General features: G+C 38.3%; 1 protein-coding gene across 1 annotated transcript; it reads left to right on the top strand.

The window, feature by feature from the left end:
• The first annotated feature begins 5,386 nt into the window (after positions 1 to 5,386).
• On the top strand, positions 5,387 to 15,383 carry LOC103709642 (E3 ubiquitin-protein ligase hel2-like). Its single transcript, XM_008795092.3, has 7 exons — positions 5,387 to 5,723; positions 6,270 to 6,575; positions 12,201 to 12,409; positions 12,496 to 12,544; positions 12,846 to 12,935; positions 13,043 to 13,105; positions 13,266 to 15,383. Exons 1-7 carry the CDS (start codon positions 5,556 to 5,558, stop codon positions 14,979 to 14,981), a joined length of 2,601 nt encoding a protein of 866 aa, XP_008793314.1. The 5' UTR covers positions 5,387 to 5,555; the 3' UTR covers positions 14,982 to 15,383.
• The last annotated feature ends 997 nt before the right edge of the window (positions 15,384 to 16,380 follow it).

Below are 16,380 nucleotides of genomic sequence, written 5' to 3'. Positions count from 1 at the left end.
CTATGCATGGCAACTTAGCCAGCATTAATATATATATATATACATAAATATAATGTCCAAATACATTGAAGAATTTAATATGTCGAGTTAACATAAATAAGAATGATCCTACTGCTTCAAACCCTAAAAAATAGAAAGCTTTCATCAAGTGTTCTTGATGTGATGACGGATTGGTTTTGTTGAAATAGTAGATGTTGGAGTAACCTTTGCCACTGATATGCTGTTTTACTGCGTGAGGGTTTTACTACAAGAAAGAATATTTATCTGTTGCAGTTATTTTATTATTATTATTATTATTATTTAACTTTAATGATAATGGCACCAAAAAGGGGAGTACAAGTTGAAAGGAAAAAAAATACGGGGGTGGAAATTAAGAGGTTGGCTAAGAAGGGAATCTGGAGCTCCTCTCACGCACTTTTAACCCATGGCTTTGCTGCTAATGGAATCTTAAGGAAGTTGGACCATGCATTGGACGTGGCCCCAGTCCATAGCCGAGTCCCTATCACTTGAGTTCACTTCATAACAGAGTCCCTAACCCACAGGCTACCCACTTTAGTTATCTTCATCCAGGGAGAAGCTTTTAAATCAGCTGGGTAGTTACCATGGTAAATATTATAAACTTTTTTGAAAAAAAAAAATCCACACTGGGGAGTTGATCATTAGAACCTGGAAAAATGTATTTTACCAAAGAAAACCTAGAAAAGTGTAGGATTTGTTTTTTTCTAATGCTGAGAATGGACTTTTACATCCATCTATCTATCTATCTACCTATCCATATATAAGACACGATACCTTGTATGTCTGAATTTTGATGATAAATCAACTTTGTTTTGCCAGAGTTGCATTCCCCAGAGGTATACTATATTATGATAAGAGGACGATAAGTGATTACCTTAAAAAAAGTCATTTTTTTAGTTCAAATAAAGTAAAGATAAGTGCGATGGTAAAATGAGAGAGCGCATGTAATCGAGCTAATCTATAGGAAAATTACAAAACCAATGGTTTTGTTAGTTGATAGGATCCCATTTGTTCATTATTTTACCTTCCATCTTATAATAATCATTGTTGCCTTTTGTTTCTAGAGCCAAATATGATGGAGAAAAGAACTAGAAACACTTCATCGATATTCAGATATGCATCATTTCTAAGGTTCCAAAATGAATGTAGTGCAGCTAAATCACAGTGATTACCAACTGATCCTAAAACAGTGATAAATGCTTTGACAATATCCTCATTGTTTGCAAAGATTTATATTCTAAAAGAAGTCTAAGATGAATGTAATGCTTGTCATCACCCAATCGACAACCATTTCCCTTGAAAGACTGCAAATACGCACTGAGGTGAAAAAATTCGTGCCATCTTACTTTGTCTCTAATCTCTTTCTCCCTTGAATTAATCTGCGGTCCTCTTAGAGGACCCCATGGAGGACTTTTCTCTGCTTGTTTATTAATTTTTTACTATAAAGCCAAGCACTAAAATGTACCAAAATTACTATTGGTAGGTTTACATTAAGAAGAAGCGCATAGAGATTAGAGGGTACAACCAAGACCTTTCAGTTTATCATTTTATTCCTTCCTTGTCATTACTCTGAAGTCTGAACATTGTATTTCCTTAGCCATACTTGATGGAGAACAGAGATATTCTAGAAGTCCAACCGAAGATCTAAATAAATAAATAATGAAAAGGAAAAAGGAAAAAAAAAGATGAATGAAGATGGCGAGCTATACATGATAATGCATGCAAGCTTAATATGGTTGCCATCGATATTTGGTCCATCAAGCACAAACTGAGATCCACATAAACTCGAGACTCAAGTGCGAGGCTGGTAGGATGATCCAACTCTAAGAATATATGGAGAGAAAGTTCCCCTTCCCTTCTTCTGCAAGGAGACTAAGATGCCTAAGAAGCCACAGAAGAGCACATTGATGAATGAGAAATGGAAAGCATACTACAGCAAAGAGAAGGACAACAAATAAATCATGATCGAGGAATAGTAGGATTTTTCTGAAGAGATCTGCTACAATTGCTTAGGTGTTAAAATCATATCAAGCTCTTGCAACGCAACTGGCTGATGGAGCCAGTGATAAGAAGATGTGTTGTGTTTCAGAGGCCTTGCAACTGCTAACATTGAGCTGCTTGATGTGTCTATGCTGTCTTCTTTCTGCTTAGCCTAAACTAACTAATATTCACTTTGTTAACTGTTTCTGGTCAATAAATTTGGATCACCACATTTTTGAGCCAGAACAAGAAATATAATGATTCCATGAGTTAAGTGCGGGATCGATTTCATTAGTTGCACCGGAGGAGGAGGTCGGGAAAAAGGCCGCAGGGAGATGAGAAAGCAAAAGGATTCATCCAACAGATACATCAGCCTTGGATTACTCATCAGATGGCTCTTCGATTAGTTGAGCCAAGTTGCCTAAGTCTGACCTTGATTTATTTTTGATGTAAAGGGGAGGCAGAAAGGAGTCACCCAGCTTTTATTGAAGATTAATCATATTTAAAAGAGGAATGAGGAGCAGACATGAGTTATATTGTCAAGAGAGGAGAGGAATAAATACCGAAAAAAGAATCTAAATGGTTCCAAACCTTGATTTATGGTTTAAAAAAAATAATCACACTTTCTTTAGTTCAAATTGGGATTGCCAACAGGGATATGCTTCTAGTGCTGGCTATAATTTGTTCAAAGAAGTAATGCACGGAATAAGAGTATACCACTTGCGATCGCCTGCAGCAAACTTCCAGAGGATTGTAAATTGTTGCTTGCGCAACTCTGATAAATTCTTGATCATCCATGTCTGTACATCAGAGGGTTTTTCTTTTCTTTTTTGGTGTTTTTTTTTTGGTAGAGACAAGACCTCTGATGCGCACTCATGGATTTGGCTGCATGAACTTCCATAACATCAACCCAATGATGCAACTATCATTGATGAGAAACCCGGAACAAAAAATTTCAAGATGTTCGAGGTCAGCCATATACCAAAATCCCAGTAATTCTGGGTCGTACTGAGATAGCAAAATGTAGTTGCACCTTATCTCTCTCTCATTTTCTTCCAAAGAACAAATAGAAAGAACATTACTGCTGTTATATGGCCAAAGTAAGGGAACTGAACGATCCAATTACGGAGACATCAAATCTACATGCATAAACAAATAAAATCTCAAAAAAAAATGTCCGAGTTCTTCATGAAAACAATGTTTCTAGTTACAGTACCCCTCGATGTGAGGTTGAAAGTAACAAGGCATGAGGTCAGCATGAGCTTGCCTTGTCGATGGCTCCAAGACTCCAACCGGGCATTGTTATGGATCGGGCCATTTGTAAAAGATAAGAGAAAAGTCACGGTTGTCTCTCGCGTATAGTTGTTATAGGTTGCAACCGCCGAGACCATGATATGCCTGTTCGAACCTTTATTGTAAATGATCTAAATTGTTAGCCCATTATTCGGATTAAGTCATTTGCAAATATTAAAACAAGCCATAATGGATCAAAATCGTATCAATTTAACATGTGGGCTAACTAATTTGACCCCATATGGTATATATTTGTCAGCCCAACCTCTGCATCAATTGAGCCACCAACCACAGTAGTCAATCGAGTTGTTGACCTCGATATGGGTCGAGTGGCCAATTTGAACCATCATGCCAACCTAAGCAAACCGGCCAACTAATGGCATGGAGCCACATATCCCCAATTCAAAACACATTAAGGGCCATTAAAGTTCGTTGAATGCATGATTATGATTTCGCTATTTTATGAAGCATGTGTGGCAATCACAACTCATCCTACATGATAGAATGATCACTACAAGATCTGCATCGTTATCCACAGTATATGTCTGGGCCGTTACCGAGCAGCTAAAGCCTACTTTCCCGCCTAACTCGATAATGGATAAAAACTCTGGCTGTATATAAACAGTGCCTAGAGGAATCTCCAGGTACGCTTTTTTGATCTCTCTTCTACACTGCAACCTCTCGAATCTCTACTATTTTTCTCAAAATTATTACCTGACTTAGGCATCAAAGGGTCCCCGCTGAATAAACTCTGACAAGTGAACTTTTTTTCTTGATTTCAAGTTAGATCGCTGGAGTCAAATTCTGTTCAAGCTCAACCACCACAACCATCTCCAGCTCATCTCTTCCACTTGCATCATGTCCGACCTTACCAACTCGGCGCATGTCGGACCTCACCATCTTCAGGTCGAATTTTGGCAGTAATAACAATATCAGTGTCTTCAAAAAAGAAATTTTTGATAAATCAAGAAAAGGATATATTGGTTCTTACTGTCTCTTTTCTAGTCATCTTTTGAAATTTCTATTTATAAAGCTTAAGGAAATAGATAAAACGGCTATATTGCGGGTGTATAAGATTTAGAAGCTCTATTTTCATGTAATATGGTTGCTATATAACATTGTGGAAAAAGGAAGAAGGGACAATTTAATTGACGAGATCATGCTTTGAAAATCAACATGCCGGTGGAAGTCCGAATGGAGGTCCGATACAAAATAGAAGAAAAACTCAAATTAAAGAATCCTTTACTTGGTGAAAAAAAATCTCTCAAAAAAAAATTTATGAATATCTCAAAGGCTACTAGTTACAATATCTTATTTCTATATTTATGAAACATGATACCCTAATCCTAATTCTGGCATTAAACACAATACAAAGTTATATTTGAAATAATACTTGGTAATAAAAAAACATACTAGAATTATCCTATCACAAATATGAAGACTTAACTAGAATTTGATAATGTTCTTAATGAAAAATGTATAAAATAATCTTCTGAAAAACTCTAAATCTAGTAAATCAAATATTTACTTGCTTCCGTCTTCACCTGCGAATCTGGTTCCTTTGATACTTGGTATGGTCTAGTGGGACACCGTACATATCGGTTGCATCCTATGCTGCATCACTATATATTCGGTCAAATATCTACAACTTGAAGACTATTCAAACTATGAAAGAAAAATTCAAACTCAATTTCAATTCACATAGATCCACTAACAAACGTATAGCCATTGAATAAATTTTGCTGACCCGAAGGGACATTGGCTAAATATGTTAAAGTTAAATGACATTAGGAATCGTAAATCACTATTTTTCATTTAAAAGATTTATTCCTTCTTAAAGTTTTGCATTTATTTTTTTAGAACTAAATATACTGCTTTATTATGGCAGCTAACTTTGATTATAGATTATTATCATCTTTCTCGTGCGTAACAATGTTCACCATAACTAGTTAATTTCAATTTGTTAACCATATTCCCTTTTGGTCTCGGCTGGCGCCCTCCCTTATTTCGAGGAGAAACGGGAAACTGGGATGGGGGAAACTGAAGGAGTCGAAGCGACTCTGGAAAAGGGCCGGAGTTGGCTTTAAATAATCGGATTCATCCCTTCGGCTCCTCGCTTCCTCTCGCCCACCTCCGGGAATCGGTGTCTCTTCTTTCATCAAAAGGAGTCCGCGTCCCTTCCAGTGCCTTCCAGCGGCGGCCGTCGGAGATTCCACCCGTCCTCCCTCCGGAATCTTCAGCTCTCCTCGCTCGTCGGATCCGAGATGGATGACAGCTGCGCGGTGTGCGCGGATGCCCTCGAGTGGGTGGCCTACGGATCTTGCGGCCACCGGGAGGTGTGCTCCACCTGCGTCGTCCGGCTACGCTTCGTCCTCGACGACCCCCGGTGTTGCATCTGCAAGACCGAGTGCCCCATCGTCTTCGTCACCAAGGTTCGATGCCGTCTTGGGATTTCCCCCAATCTATCCTTTTTGCTCTCGTTCTTTCAATCCTTTGATTCGTTTGCCTCGGATATTTTCTTGAAAGATTGCTGTTTGCGTAGTTTTGTATTGGAATTTGGTCGTTCGATTCTGGAATCATCGATTAAAAGATCGGTTTTTGACGGATCTTTATGTCTTTAGATTAAAAGGAGAATAAAGAAGGGTTTTATCCTTAAAATTTTTACGCACCGGCAATTTTTATTTTTGTTTGTTATTTTGGGATTTCTTTCACTGTTTTAGGTGTTCGTGTTCCGTAATTGACTGATGTTAATAGTATTCAATGCAAATAGAATTTATGTTGGGAGGAGCAAATTGTAGAGTACCTTCTGATTTCTTGTTTTGGATATCTTCTCCTCGATGTTTGTATCTATGTTTTAATTTCTTGCATTGTATCTGGTTTCTGTTAGATTGGCCTCGCTTTGATGGATATCAATCTGAAGGGTTTCTGTAAATTGATATATATCATGTTCCAAAACTGGCATAATTTGTGATCAACAGGCTTTGGGGGACTACACAAGGGTGATAACTGATTTTTCAGTGTTCCCGGCCAATGCGGCGGAAGGCCAGGTGGGGCAATATTGGTATCATGAGGGCACGCAAGCATTTTTTGATGATGTGGACCACTACAGAATGATAAAGGCGATGTGCCGGCTTTCTTGTGGCGTTTGCGACAAGAGTGTAGAGGAACAAGGGAGTGAGGGCTCCAAGAGGAGGCAAAGGTTTAGGAGCATAGAGCAATTGAAAGGCCATCTTTTCCATCAGCATAGGTTGTTCATGTGCAGTCTATGTTTGGAAGGGAGAAAGGTGAGATTTTGCTTGCTAGCTGTCATTCAATGTACTGCTTTGTGTTTTGGTTATCCCTTTAATTTCCATCTGTTTGAGTTTGCGTGTTGAAGAATGATGATTATTTGCCGCATTGATGTCTCCCTTGCTTATGATTATATGGCAGCTCAATCTCCCACTCTGAGGAAATATAGTGGTCTGAGTGACTGGCCTTTTTTATGATTGTTCTTGTTGCCCTAGATCTAATGTCACTAATTAGCTTTCCTCTAATAAGATGATGGTACTAGTCCGATGATCCCAAACACATACAAGTTCTAGATGTCATGTAAATTTATTTTAGCCCTTGGAATATTTTTGGAATATGGTAGTTTGAGGGATTGACCTTTTTTTTTTTTTTTGATTGTGTTTGTTACCTTAGACCTCATGCCAGTGATTAGCTTTCCTCTAATAAAATGAATATGTAGGGAGCAAAAGGTACCTTCTCATTGCTATTCCGATGATCCCAAACAGATGCAAGTTCTAGATATCATCTAAACTTAAACTTTTAGCCCTTGGAATATTTTGGATTTTCAGATAGCCAAACTAGCAGTTCATACTCATGTGCTACCAAGGGAATTGTGTATAGGGGAGTTTGAAATGTCCTGTAAGTTGTTATTATTACTGAGTTGATCTAGGTATGATTCACAGCACAAGATAAACTTATGCATAAAATATGAGCATGAAACACAGACGCGCAAAGCTGTGACACTGTAGTTTTAGTTTATTAGACTAACTGCATGTACAATTAAAATGGTATGTTATAGTGAAAGATATTATTTTCTGATGACCTGAGTGTGGAACTGAGAAGTTGGTAATCTTCTGCTGGTACAGTGCATCATTTTCCAGCAATGCTTTTGAGCTACTCTTCTGATCTGCGTGTGACACTGAGAAGATGGAAATCTTCTTCTGGTACCATGCATCATTTTTCCAGCAATGCTTTTGAGCTACTGATCCTCTGGTTGTTGATTCAATCTCAAGAAAAATTTAGGTAATCCGAGCCACTTGTGTAGATTTAGTGATGTTTTGAGTAAAAAAAGGATTGAAACTGGATTGATATTTTTTTTTTCCTGGGACCATCTATTGGTTTACACATTTGTCAAGAACATGTGAAATTTGCTGATTTCCTGAATAAATTGTGCTTTAAGAATTAATATATGATATTTCACAGTAGTAATAAGACTTAACAGCCTTTACCTCGCAGGCTCTTCATTTTCGGCATGGGCATATCCATGAAAAAAAGCCTCCTTGTCTTCATCTCCTTTTCTTCTATGTCCTAGCTTCTGCTTTATCTCCTTCAAACACTACTGAGCCTATGTTTAGCTACTTCCTTCATCACCAAAGGGTAAGAATGCAGGGCTCCAAATCCCAGACACAAGCAGACCCTACTTTCCGCAAATGCTGGCCCTCTTTCTGCTATCTCTTGTATAGTGACATATATTCAACCTCCTCTTGATGATCGCAAATTTAGAAACTACTTTTCCTTTTAGTCCCCACTATCATGAATGATGATTTAGTGGAATTATTGATGTGTTTAATGCTTACATCTGGTAGGTTTGAAATAAGAAGCAGAGAAAATGAAGGCATTATTTTATCGAACACTACTAGCATGGTTAACAATAAAATCAACCTAGCCAAAGGGATGGGCCACTCATCAGGTTGACTTGCTGGATTGATAGCATTAAAACAATAAAATAAAGTAAAATAAAATAATTATAAATGAAAATAAAATAGAATAACTATGAATTGGGAAATTTTGTAGAGAATATGGAAAATACATATATACATATAATATGCTATAAAAATATAAAAGATTATAAACTAAAAAAACTTTCTAATAGTATACTAGATTTTACTAATAAAAGATTATAAACTAAAAAAACTTTCTAATAGTATGCTAGATTTTTCTTTTATCTGGCCATGTTGAAATTATTCTTGGCTTATCAAGTGCCCTGAACTTGTTGAAGTCTAGGGCTTTGAGGATGGCAACCAAGCTGGGGTGGGATGGCAATCAAAGGGTTCGAGGAGAGGCTGAGCTGGTTGTTGAGGAGGTTGGAGGCTGATGTTTAAAGGTGTTGCCATTGGTGCAAAGTGGAGGTGATGGTGGCTGTGTAACTGTTGACAGATCACGCTTTGCATCCACATGACTCCTCTTTGGGGCATTTCATGGTGTTCCTCGTCCTCGTCCTTGTCCTCCTCCTCCTTCTCCTCCCTCTCTCTCTCTCTCTCTCTTTGTAGACTAGGGTTTTCCGAACCTAAATCCCCAACCCCAGGCCAGAGGATGCAAGATGAGCAAGGATTGGACAAGATTTCTATATGGGAAGGAGGGTGTCAATAGACTGATCGGTGTTGGGATAAGATGAAGACATGGAAAGCACGGTAGGCGGAGACCAAGAGAGCTGGAGAGAGATCGAGAAGGATCGTGATTTTCCTGATCTGATTTTTTGAAAAGTTGATTTCGACTTATTAAACAGGGTTGTTTGGTTCTTTAAAACTCAACCTGGTTGCTGATTCAGCAAAAACCCAGCTGATTTGAATTTTTCTTTTTAGGTCTCGCTCATTAGCAATCTTATTGCTTGATTGGACTAGCCAAGGTACCAGTTAGCTAGTTCTCCAGTTTACATGGCCACTCCAAGCTATTTCTGATAACAGTAGGCGCTCGGATAGGCTTTGTTTTGGTCCATACATATTATTTTGACATTTACAAGATGATATGGAAAATATTAAGCATGATGAATTTAGTAGTAAGTGTTTGGTATTTTCTTTAATGCATCTATACATTTGCTTCTATATTTTGTTTTTTAATTTCCTGAACTCTTGTGAACTTCTCCTAATTTAGCACCTTTTTTTTCTGAATACAGAAGTTTTATGCCTCACATAAATAATCCTTGATGCTGAACTAATCTGATCAGGGAGAAAGACTTATTTCCTTCAACCTGCTCAACTCGAATCTCTCAAATAAAATAATAAATATAAGAATTTTAAGAAGCGAGGCTCTAAATCCTTACTTTCATTATTTTTTATGATCCACATATTGTGGTACATATTACAAGTGGAAAGTAGGGTCTGTGCTCTTGCTTTCACTCCCTTTCTTGGGGTTTATGAGTGGAAAGTAGAATCTATGCTCTTTGCTTTCATTCCCTCTATTCCCCTATGTTGGAGTTCTAGTGGGTGGAAAGTAGAAGTTGTGCTCTTTACCTTCATTCTCTATTCCCTTCTTCTATTCCGCTCCATTTCCATTCTTCAAAACCATGACATATACCATCTATTTATTCTGGTAAGGTTCTTTGTATTTTAGTTGGATTGTTACTTCTAGCTAAAAAAGGAGAAACTGCGAGGTTTTTACTATTCTGTAGAGGTCTAATCTCTTTATTTGAGGCAAATTCTTCTTCCAGTTAGAAGAGGAAAAAACTTCGCTCTTTTTATGCGAGTGAAGTCTGGCCCAAATCAGGTTGGCTTCCTCTTCTAACTAGAAAAAGATAAAAATTACAAAAATAATAAAAATATATTAAAAAATTTCAAATTTGAGCAGTAGCTAGATCTTGATTTTTTACATCAACTTTTTCTTTAGTCATACCAAATTTTTTCTGGATTACAAATTATGGCTTCCCGAAATTTCGATACTCGATTAACCTTTGGATGTACTGTATCTTGCTCCTAAAGCTTCTCTAGACTTACCCGTGGTGGAAGTCTTGTGTAGTTAGTAAATAACAAAAATAAATATAAAATATGCAATTTGAACTGTAAGATGAAAACACTGGAAGATCTTGTGACATAAGCAATAATTTGTTAGTGGTAGGAATATAAAATAGAGGAGGAAATTTAATTTTTATCTATCTTTCCTTCAATGATGTCTGGCTCATGAGGAAAAATATTCTCTATATGCCCCTTATAAGATTAGAGAAAATTTTGTTACATTCCATCTCGTAATGTTCCTCGCTTTTGCTAAAGAGTGTAGTATTTTATTTGATCTTTGATTTGTTTGAAGTAAATATTTGAACTCAATATTACTTCACTGGTTTGAACTTTTACAGAGATGTACTAACCTGCATTATATTTGGGCCATTGCTGTTCGTATGTGTTCCCCTGCTCTCCTTTTTTTCTCCTTAGCCTTCTTTATCTTGGGGTAATTACCTTCTGGTTAGTTGGTGCTATTCACTTTATTGTCCTTTTATCTTTACCTTTCTGGTTTGCACTCTTGTTTTCTTTCTAAGATAGCAATATGTTGCCTATGCTAGATAACCATCATCTGATAAATAGTTGACGCATTTGACATCATAAGTAAGCTATATTTCATTAGAATGTGACTTTTTGCTGACTTCACAGGACAATTGAGTGTGGGCCAATGGGGAGAAGCATAGTGAATTTACGAGTTAACTTCTGGTTAACATTATTCATCAGTGGAAAACAATCAGGTTGTGATTCTAGAATATTATATGGCAAAAAGTGTGTAATGAAGAATGGCTGTTTTACTGATCCATCAAAGTTTGGGACCTTTCTCCTAAGTCATGTTGTTAGTGCAACACCTAAAAACTCCTAGCTCAAATTCAAAGCGGATGGCATTTACTGCAGATGAGTTGATTTTGTTTGGCCAAAGTGGTAGATCAGAATGGCAATCCTCTAAACTTCTCAATTTATAAGTGTTAAAATGACAGTCATTGAAATTTATACCTTTGTTCCCGGCTTAATGATGATGGCCAATCAGGAAACCATCTTTTAATTTGTCGTAGAGTTTGAAGTTTTGGAAGCACTTTTAATTATTTGAATGCCTGTTCAAATTTGATTTGTTGGTAGGGGATTTTTGGAGATCAATCTTCTAGAGGTTTTTAGGCATTTTTAGAGTCTTGGAGTAAAAGGTAATCAGAAGCAACTGTTTGGGACAAATATATCTGATTATTGTCTCTTCCCAAAGAGCATATTCGGTATGTTGATTGGGTAAATGGGAAGAACCTCTTTGCTTAACTGTTTTAGTCCCCATCCTAATACATGACAGTTGCGTCAGCCATTGATTGGCCTAAGTTTGATGAAAATCTCTCAACAGTTTTAGGTCGCTGGAAAGGTTAACAGATATATTAAGAAGACAATTTGCATCATGTAATCTGGGCCTTTGGGGAGGTATACATACTACGAATGGAACTCCTGAGTTTGAAAATAGCTACTTTTTCTGACATCGAGTGATTTATAACTTCTGTTGTTTGAAGTTAGACTTGATGAACACTATCAGCTGGGTATCAAGTGGACATGCTCTTAGATAATTAGCTTTGATTCACAGTGGCTGCAACAGAGGGTATGCGTCTGTTCAGCCGTGTGGTTTGTAGTTGTAATGGATGTCCGATACTCTAGTGCAGGTGAATGTGGGTAGGAATTGGCTTTATGTAGAGGATTCTTTCTTAAGGTGGGTTGTGTTTTTGGAACATGCACGATGCTTATGAAATCTCACATGAAAGTTGTCCTTATTCAGGATGACTTGTAGAAGACTAGCTTTGCAATGCCCCCTTCTAGATGTTGATCTTCTTTCAGAAATTTTGTATTTTTCTGTGTGAATTATGTCAATGATTTTGTGAACACTTTTTCTGTGCATTGCTGATTTCGCATGGAAATTTTAAGCAGGTATTTATTTGTGAACAAAAGCTTTACACTAGATCACAACTGAATCAACACATAAGCACTGGTGATTCGGAGGTGGATGGTAGTGAGAGTGAACGTGGTGGCTTTATGGGGCATCCCATGTGTGAGTTCTGCAGGAACCCATTTTATGGAGATAATGAACTGTACACTCACATGTCAACAGAACATTATACTTGCCATATATGCCAGAGGTACCTTTTCTTTTATACTTTTTACTCTTAAATCGATCAATTTATACTCAAAACTTCATGTTTAATGTCTACTGTTACCACAACAGGCAACATCCTGGGCAGTATGATTATTACAGAAATTACGATGACCTAGAGGTATAATATATTCAAATGTTATTTTCCCACAGCAATTAGGGGAATGCTAGATCTAGACACAAAGTCTAGACATGTACATCTTGTGATTTGTGTGCTACATGTACCGTTTCTTTTGTTGGACCCACCCTTGTAGGTCACATGTTCTGCTGGCACCTGTAGGTCTGGCAAAGGAAACTGGACGGGTTCGCTTGGATATCAACATGCAGATCTAGCATTTTATAGGCTTTTGGATTTTTTTTATTTATTTATGTCAATTAATATAAAGAGTTTTGGTTATATTGCTAAATGCTAATCCACCCAGATGCATTTCCGCCAAGAGCATTTCCTATGTGAGAATGACGCTTGCTTGGCAAAGAAGTTTGTTGTGTTCCAAACAGAAGCTGAAATGAAGGTAAGTTTATGCAATGAATATATTTTTAGCAACATGTCCTTGTTAATATTTCTTTATATTGTTAAATATCAGATCTAAGGTGATATGCTGTTTAAATTTGTTAACAGAGGCATAATACTATCGAGCATGGGGGTAACATGTCTCGTTCTAAGCGGAATGCTGCACTTCAGGCATGCAACAATTGCATTCTCAAGTTCTTTTGCTTTATTTTGGTACAAATTTGTTGTGTTGACCTTCCAAATGAGTATTGAAGACGCTGATTTTGGCTAGGTTTGCTTTATTTACATACTATCCATCAATATCCTGATTTTGTTCACCTCTTTAATTTAGATACCGACTAGCTTCAGATTTCGACGAAATGAACAAGAACAGCGACGGGGAAGAGGTCGTGGATTTCGTCCTGAACCATCTAGCAACCAACTTGCAATGGCAATTCAAGCAAGCCTGGAGACAGCAATTGCAGATCTCAGAGTTCGTGATTCTTCTTCTAGTGCTGTTCCAGTTACCGAGCGTGGGGAGACAAGTCAAGGTCACACAGTTACAGGTTCCCTGGAGTCAGTATCTATCAATTCAGGTCCTGAGTCACGTTCAAGATCTTCTGCAACACAGAGCCAAAGCTCTCGGACCACTCCATTTTTAGAAGAATCTTCCTTCCCTCCCCTTGGAGATAGGGAGCTACCTGAACCTTCATCTAGGTATGCTCAGGCTCTTAGTCAAAGCTCAAGGAGTGCTGCCCGTCTTGGAGAAGAATCATTTCCTCCTCTACCTGGTGCAAGTAAGAGCAGTAAACCAAAAGCTACACGCGGACTAGAAAGTTTGGCAAAAAATACCCTTGCAGCTCGTCTCCATCAACGTAGCAGGGCCTCTGTGGCAGTTAACTCTGCTAAGGCAAGGCCATCAGATTACCATGAGAGTCTCTCTTCTAGTTCTACAAGCTCTCAGATCAGAACAGCACCAACACATGGACAAACACCAAGTTCAAATTCTCAGCCTCGGATGGCAACAAAACCAGCAAGAGATAATGGGTCCGTATCACCTCTATCTGCCAATCCTGCTTGGAAGTTGAACAGCACAAATAAGATGAGGCATTCTGCATCAGCTCCAAGCCTTGTTGAGGGACGATTTTCAAACCAAGCTACATCTAGTATGGTTTCTGCTATGAGTGGAAACCAGGTGTTGCCTATGAGCAACCAATCTCTGCCCAATGTGGAGGATGTTCACACTGCAAACAAGACTTTGGTAGAAAGGATCCGTTCTGGCCTAGGAATGGATGAGGATAAATATGCTGCATTTAAGACCATATCCGCTGAATATCGTCAAGGACTAATCAACACCTGGGAATACCTTTCTTATGTTGAGCAGTTTGGCCTGTCCCATCTTGTTCCTGAACTGGCTAGACTCTGCCCTGATGCTCAGAAACAGAAGGAACTAACAGATGCCTGCAATGCCAATCTGAGGAACAAATTTAGTCTGCAAAAGGATGCTGGCAGCAGTTCTGGCAGCTCAAAAGGGAGTCACCTTTTGGGCAAGGGAAAGGGAAAAAGTGTAGATCGTGCAGGAAGTACTAGCGCAAAAGATGCATTAGGAGAAAACATTTTAAGCACTGTAAGAAAGCTACAGTCAAGTCGAAAGCCTCAGGAAGAAGAGGTGGAGATCTTGTCAAAGGATGGTTACCGAGCTGCCAGGGGTCAACAGAAATTACCTGTTGGGGAAGCTTACATTAATTCAGATTCTGTTAGCATGAACTTGGCTGACTCAACAGGCAATAGAGAATCCCTTCCAAACAGTACCAAGTCTAACCAGAATTCAGGAGATGGTGGAGGAAGCAGTAAGCAACATAGGAAGTCTGCAAAATTCCTTAGAGTCCGTTTGGGTGATGGTTCAGCAGCAGCGCTTCTTGACCTTGGTCATGCAAATGCTAGCCCTGAGTGCACAGAAGATGAGTCTACCCACAACCCCTCCGGTGGATTACCAGTAAGAGGTGTTTGGCGAAAAGGGGGGGGACACAGACTGTTTGCAGACTCTCAGAAAGATCCCTCAAAGTGATGTCTGTTACTACAATTCTGTATGTTTCTGCAGAAGCCCGAGATTTTCTTGAAAGTGAAAGCTTGGGTTGACCTTTTTTTGAAGATTACCACGCTTGGCCCTTGTTTGTCTTATCGGCCATTAACCTGAGCAGGAGAAATAATATCCATAATGCATGATCATCTTTCAGTCTGCTTGCATCGGCGATGGGAATGTTCTTGATAATGTATGAGGTTAAAGAGTTGAAAACCCAACTTGGCTGGATCCAGCCTACTATAGATTTTGATAATTTAAGGCTTTACTAAAATTAATGTTCTGGGACTGGGTTTCTAGATTTTCTCTGTTACGTGTGATGGAATACATTCATGTTTTGGTTACTGTTACAATGGCCTGGATTTATACAATCGGATTTGCCAGAGATAATTTTGACTATGCCCTCTATATGCACTTGCTTCTCGATAGTATCAGAAGGCCTGCCAGCAGTATCCATCTCTCTCTCTCTCTTTTTTATTCCGCTTTTATTTTTGTACTTTGAAAAAAAATACTGGTCCGTTGCTTGATTTTTTTCTCGTCTTGTGGGAGAATTGAGCTCGGTGAAATTGAAGCTAAGAGATTATATAGGAAAGACTTGAATTTCTTGGATTGCACGATATTTCTAAATGCATGCAAAAACCCCAATGCAGGAAGATTAAGGTGGGGCAAGGGTTGTAGGCTAATGAAGGGATGGCTGCCGGACGGGTTTTTTTTGGGTATCCGATTCATCTTGAATTTTAATAGGATTCATTTAGCAAAATTCTATGGGGTTTTGAGCGGGTAAAAAAATTAAAACCCGTTAGGGTTGGAGACGGGATTGAGATTTGACCCTCATGTGTTGGCTATCTGAACCCATGTATAAAATTTTTATTATATATATATATATAATAGAAAAGTGAGGGATTTTTTTTGATATTAATTATATTTAGATCATTATATAAAGATTTTTTTCAGTTTCTTCTGCCGTCTTCTTCTCCCCCTCCCCCCCCCCCCTCCCAACCTTTTTTTTTATTTTTTTAATAATTCGAAGTCCAGTATCCGACCTATTAATTGCGCGGGTTTGAGTACTCAAATGGATTTACCATCATGTCATGCATGTTGGATCCTCTATTAGTCTATGTTCTTTCCAAATACATGTGCTTTAGTTAGTTGGTAATTGCTAATCAGTGTTGGTCGTTAGATACTTTGCAGCATTTGGTACGCGTATTATCTTAACCCAATATGGCATGTTAACTAGATTCATCATGCCATTACTATGAGTTCTGTTATTGATTACCGCTCAGTTCACCTGGTATGTGGCAATCAAGATTGGTGACGTACTTGGGTCGGCGCATGATCACCACTCAATTCCCAAGGGGACATGGAAGTTGGTTAGTGCAATTGTGCG

This window comes from Phoenix dactylifera, chromosome 13 (assembly GCF_009389715.1).
Source record: "Phoenix dactylifera cultivar Barhee BC4 chromosome 13, palm_55x_up_171113_PBpolish2nd_filt_p, whole genome shotgun sequence".
Taxonomy (NCBI): Eukaryota; Viridiplantae; Streptophyta; class Magnoliopsida; order Arecales; family Arecaceae; genus Phoenix; species Phoenix dactylifera.
This window is presented reverse-complemented; position numbering and strand designations above follow the sequence as displayed.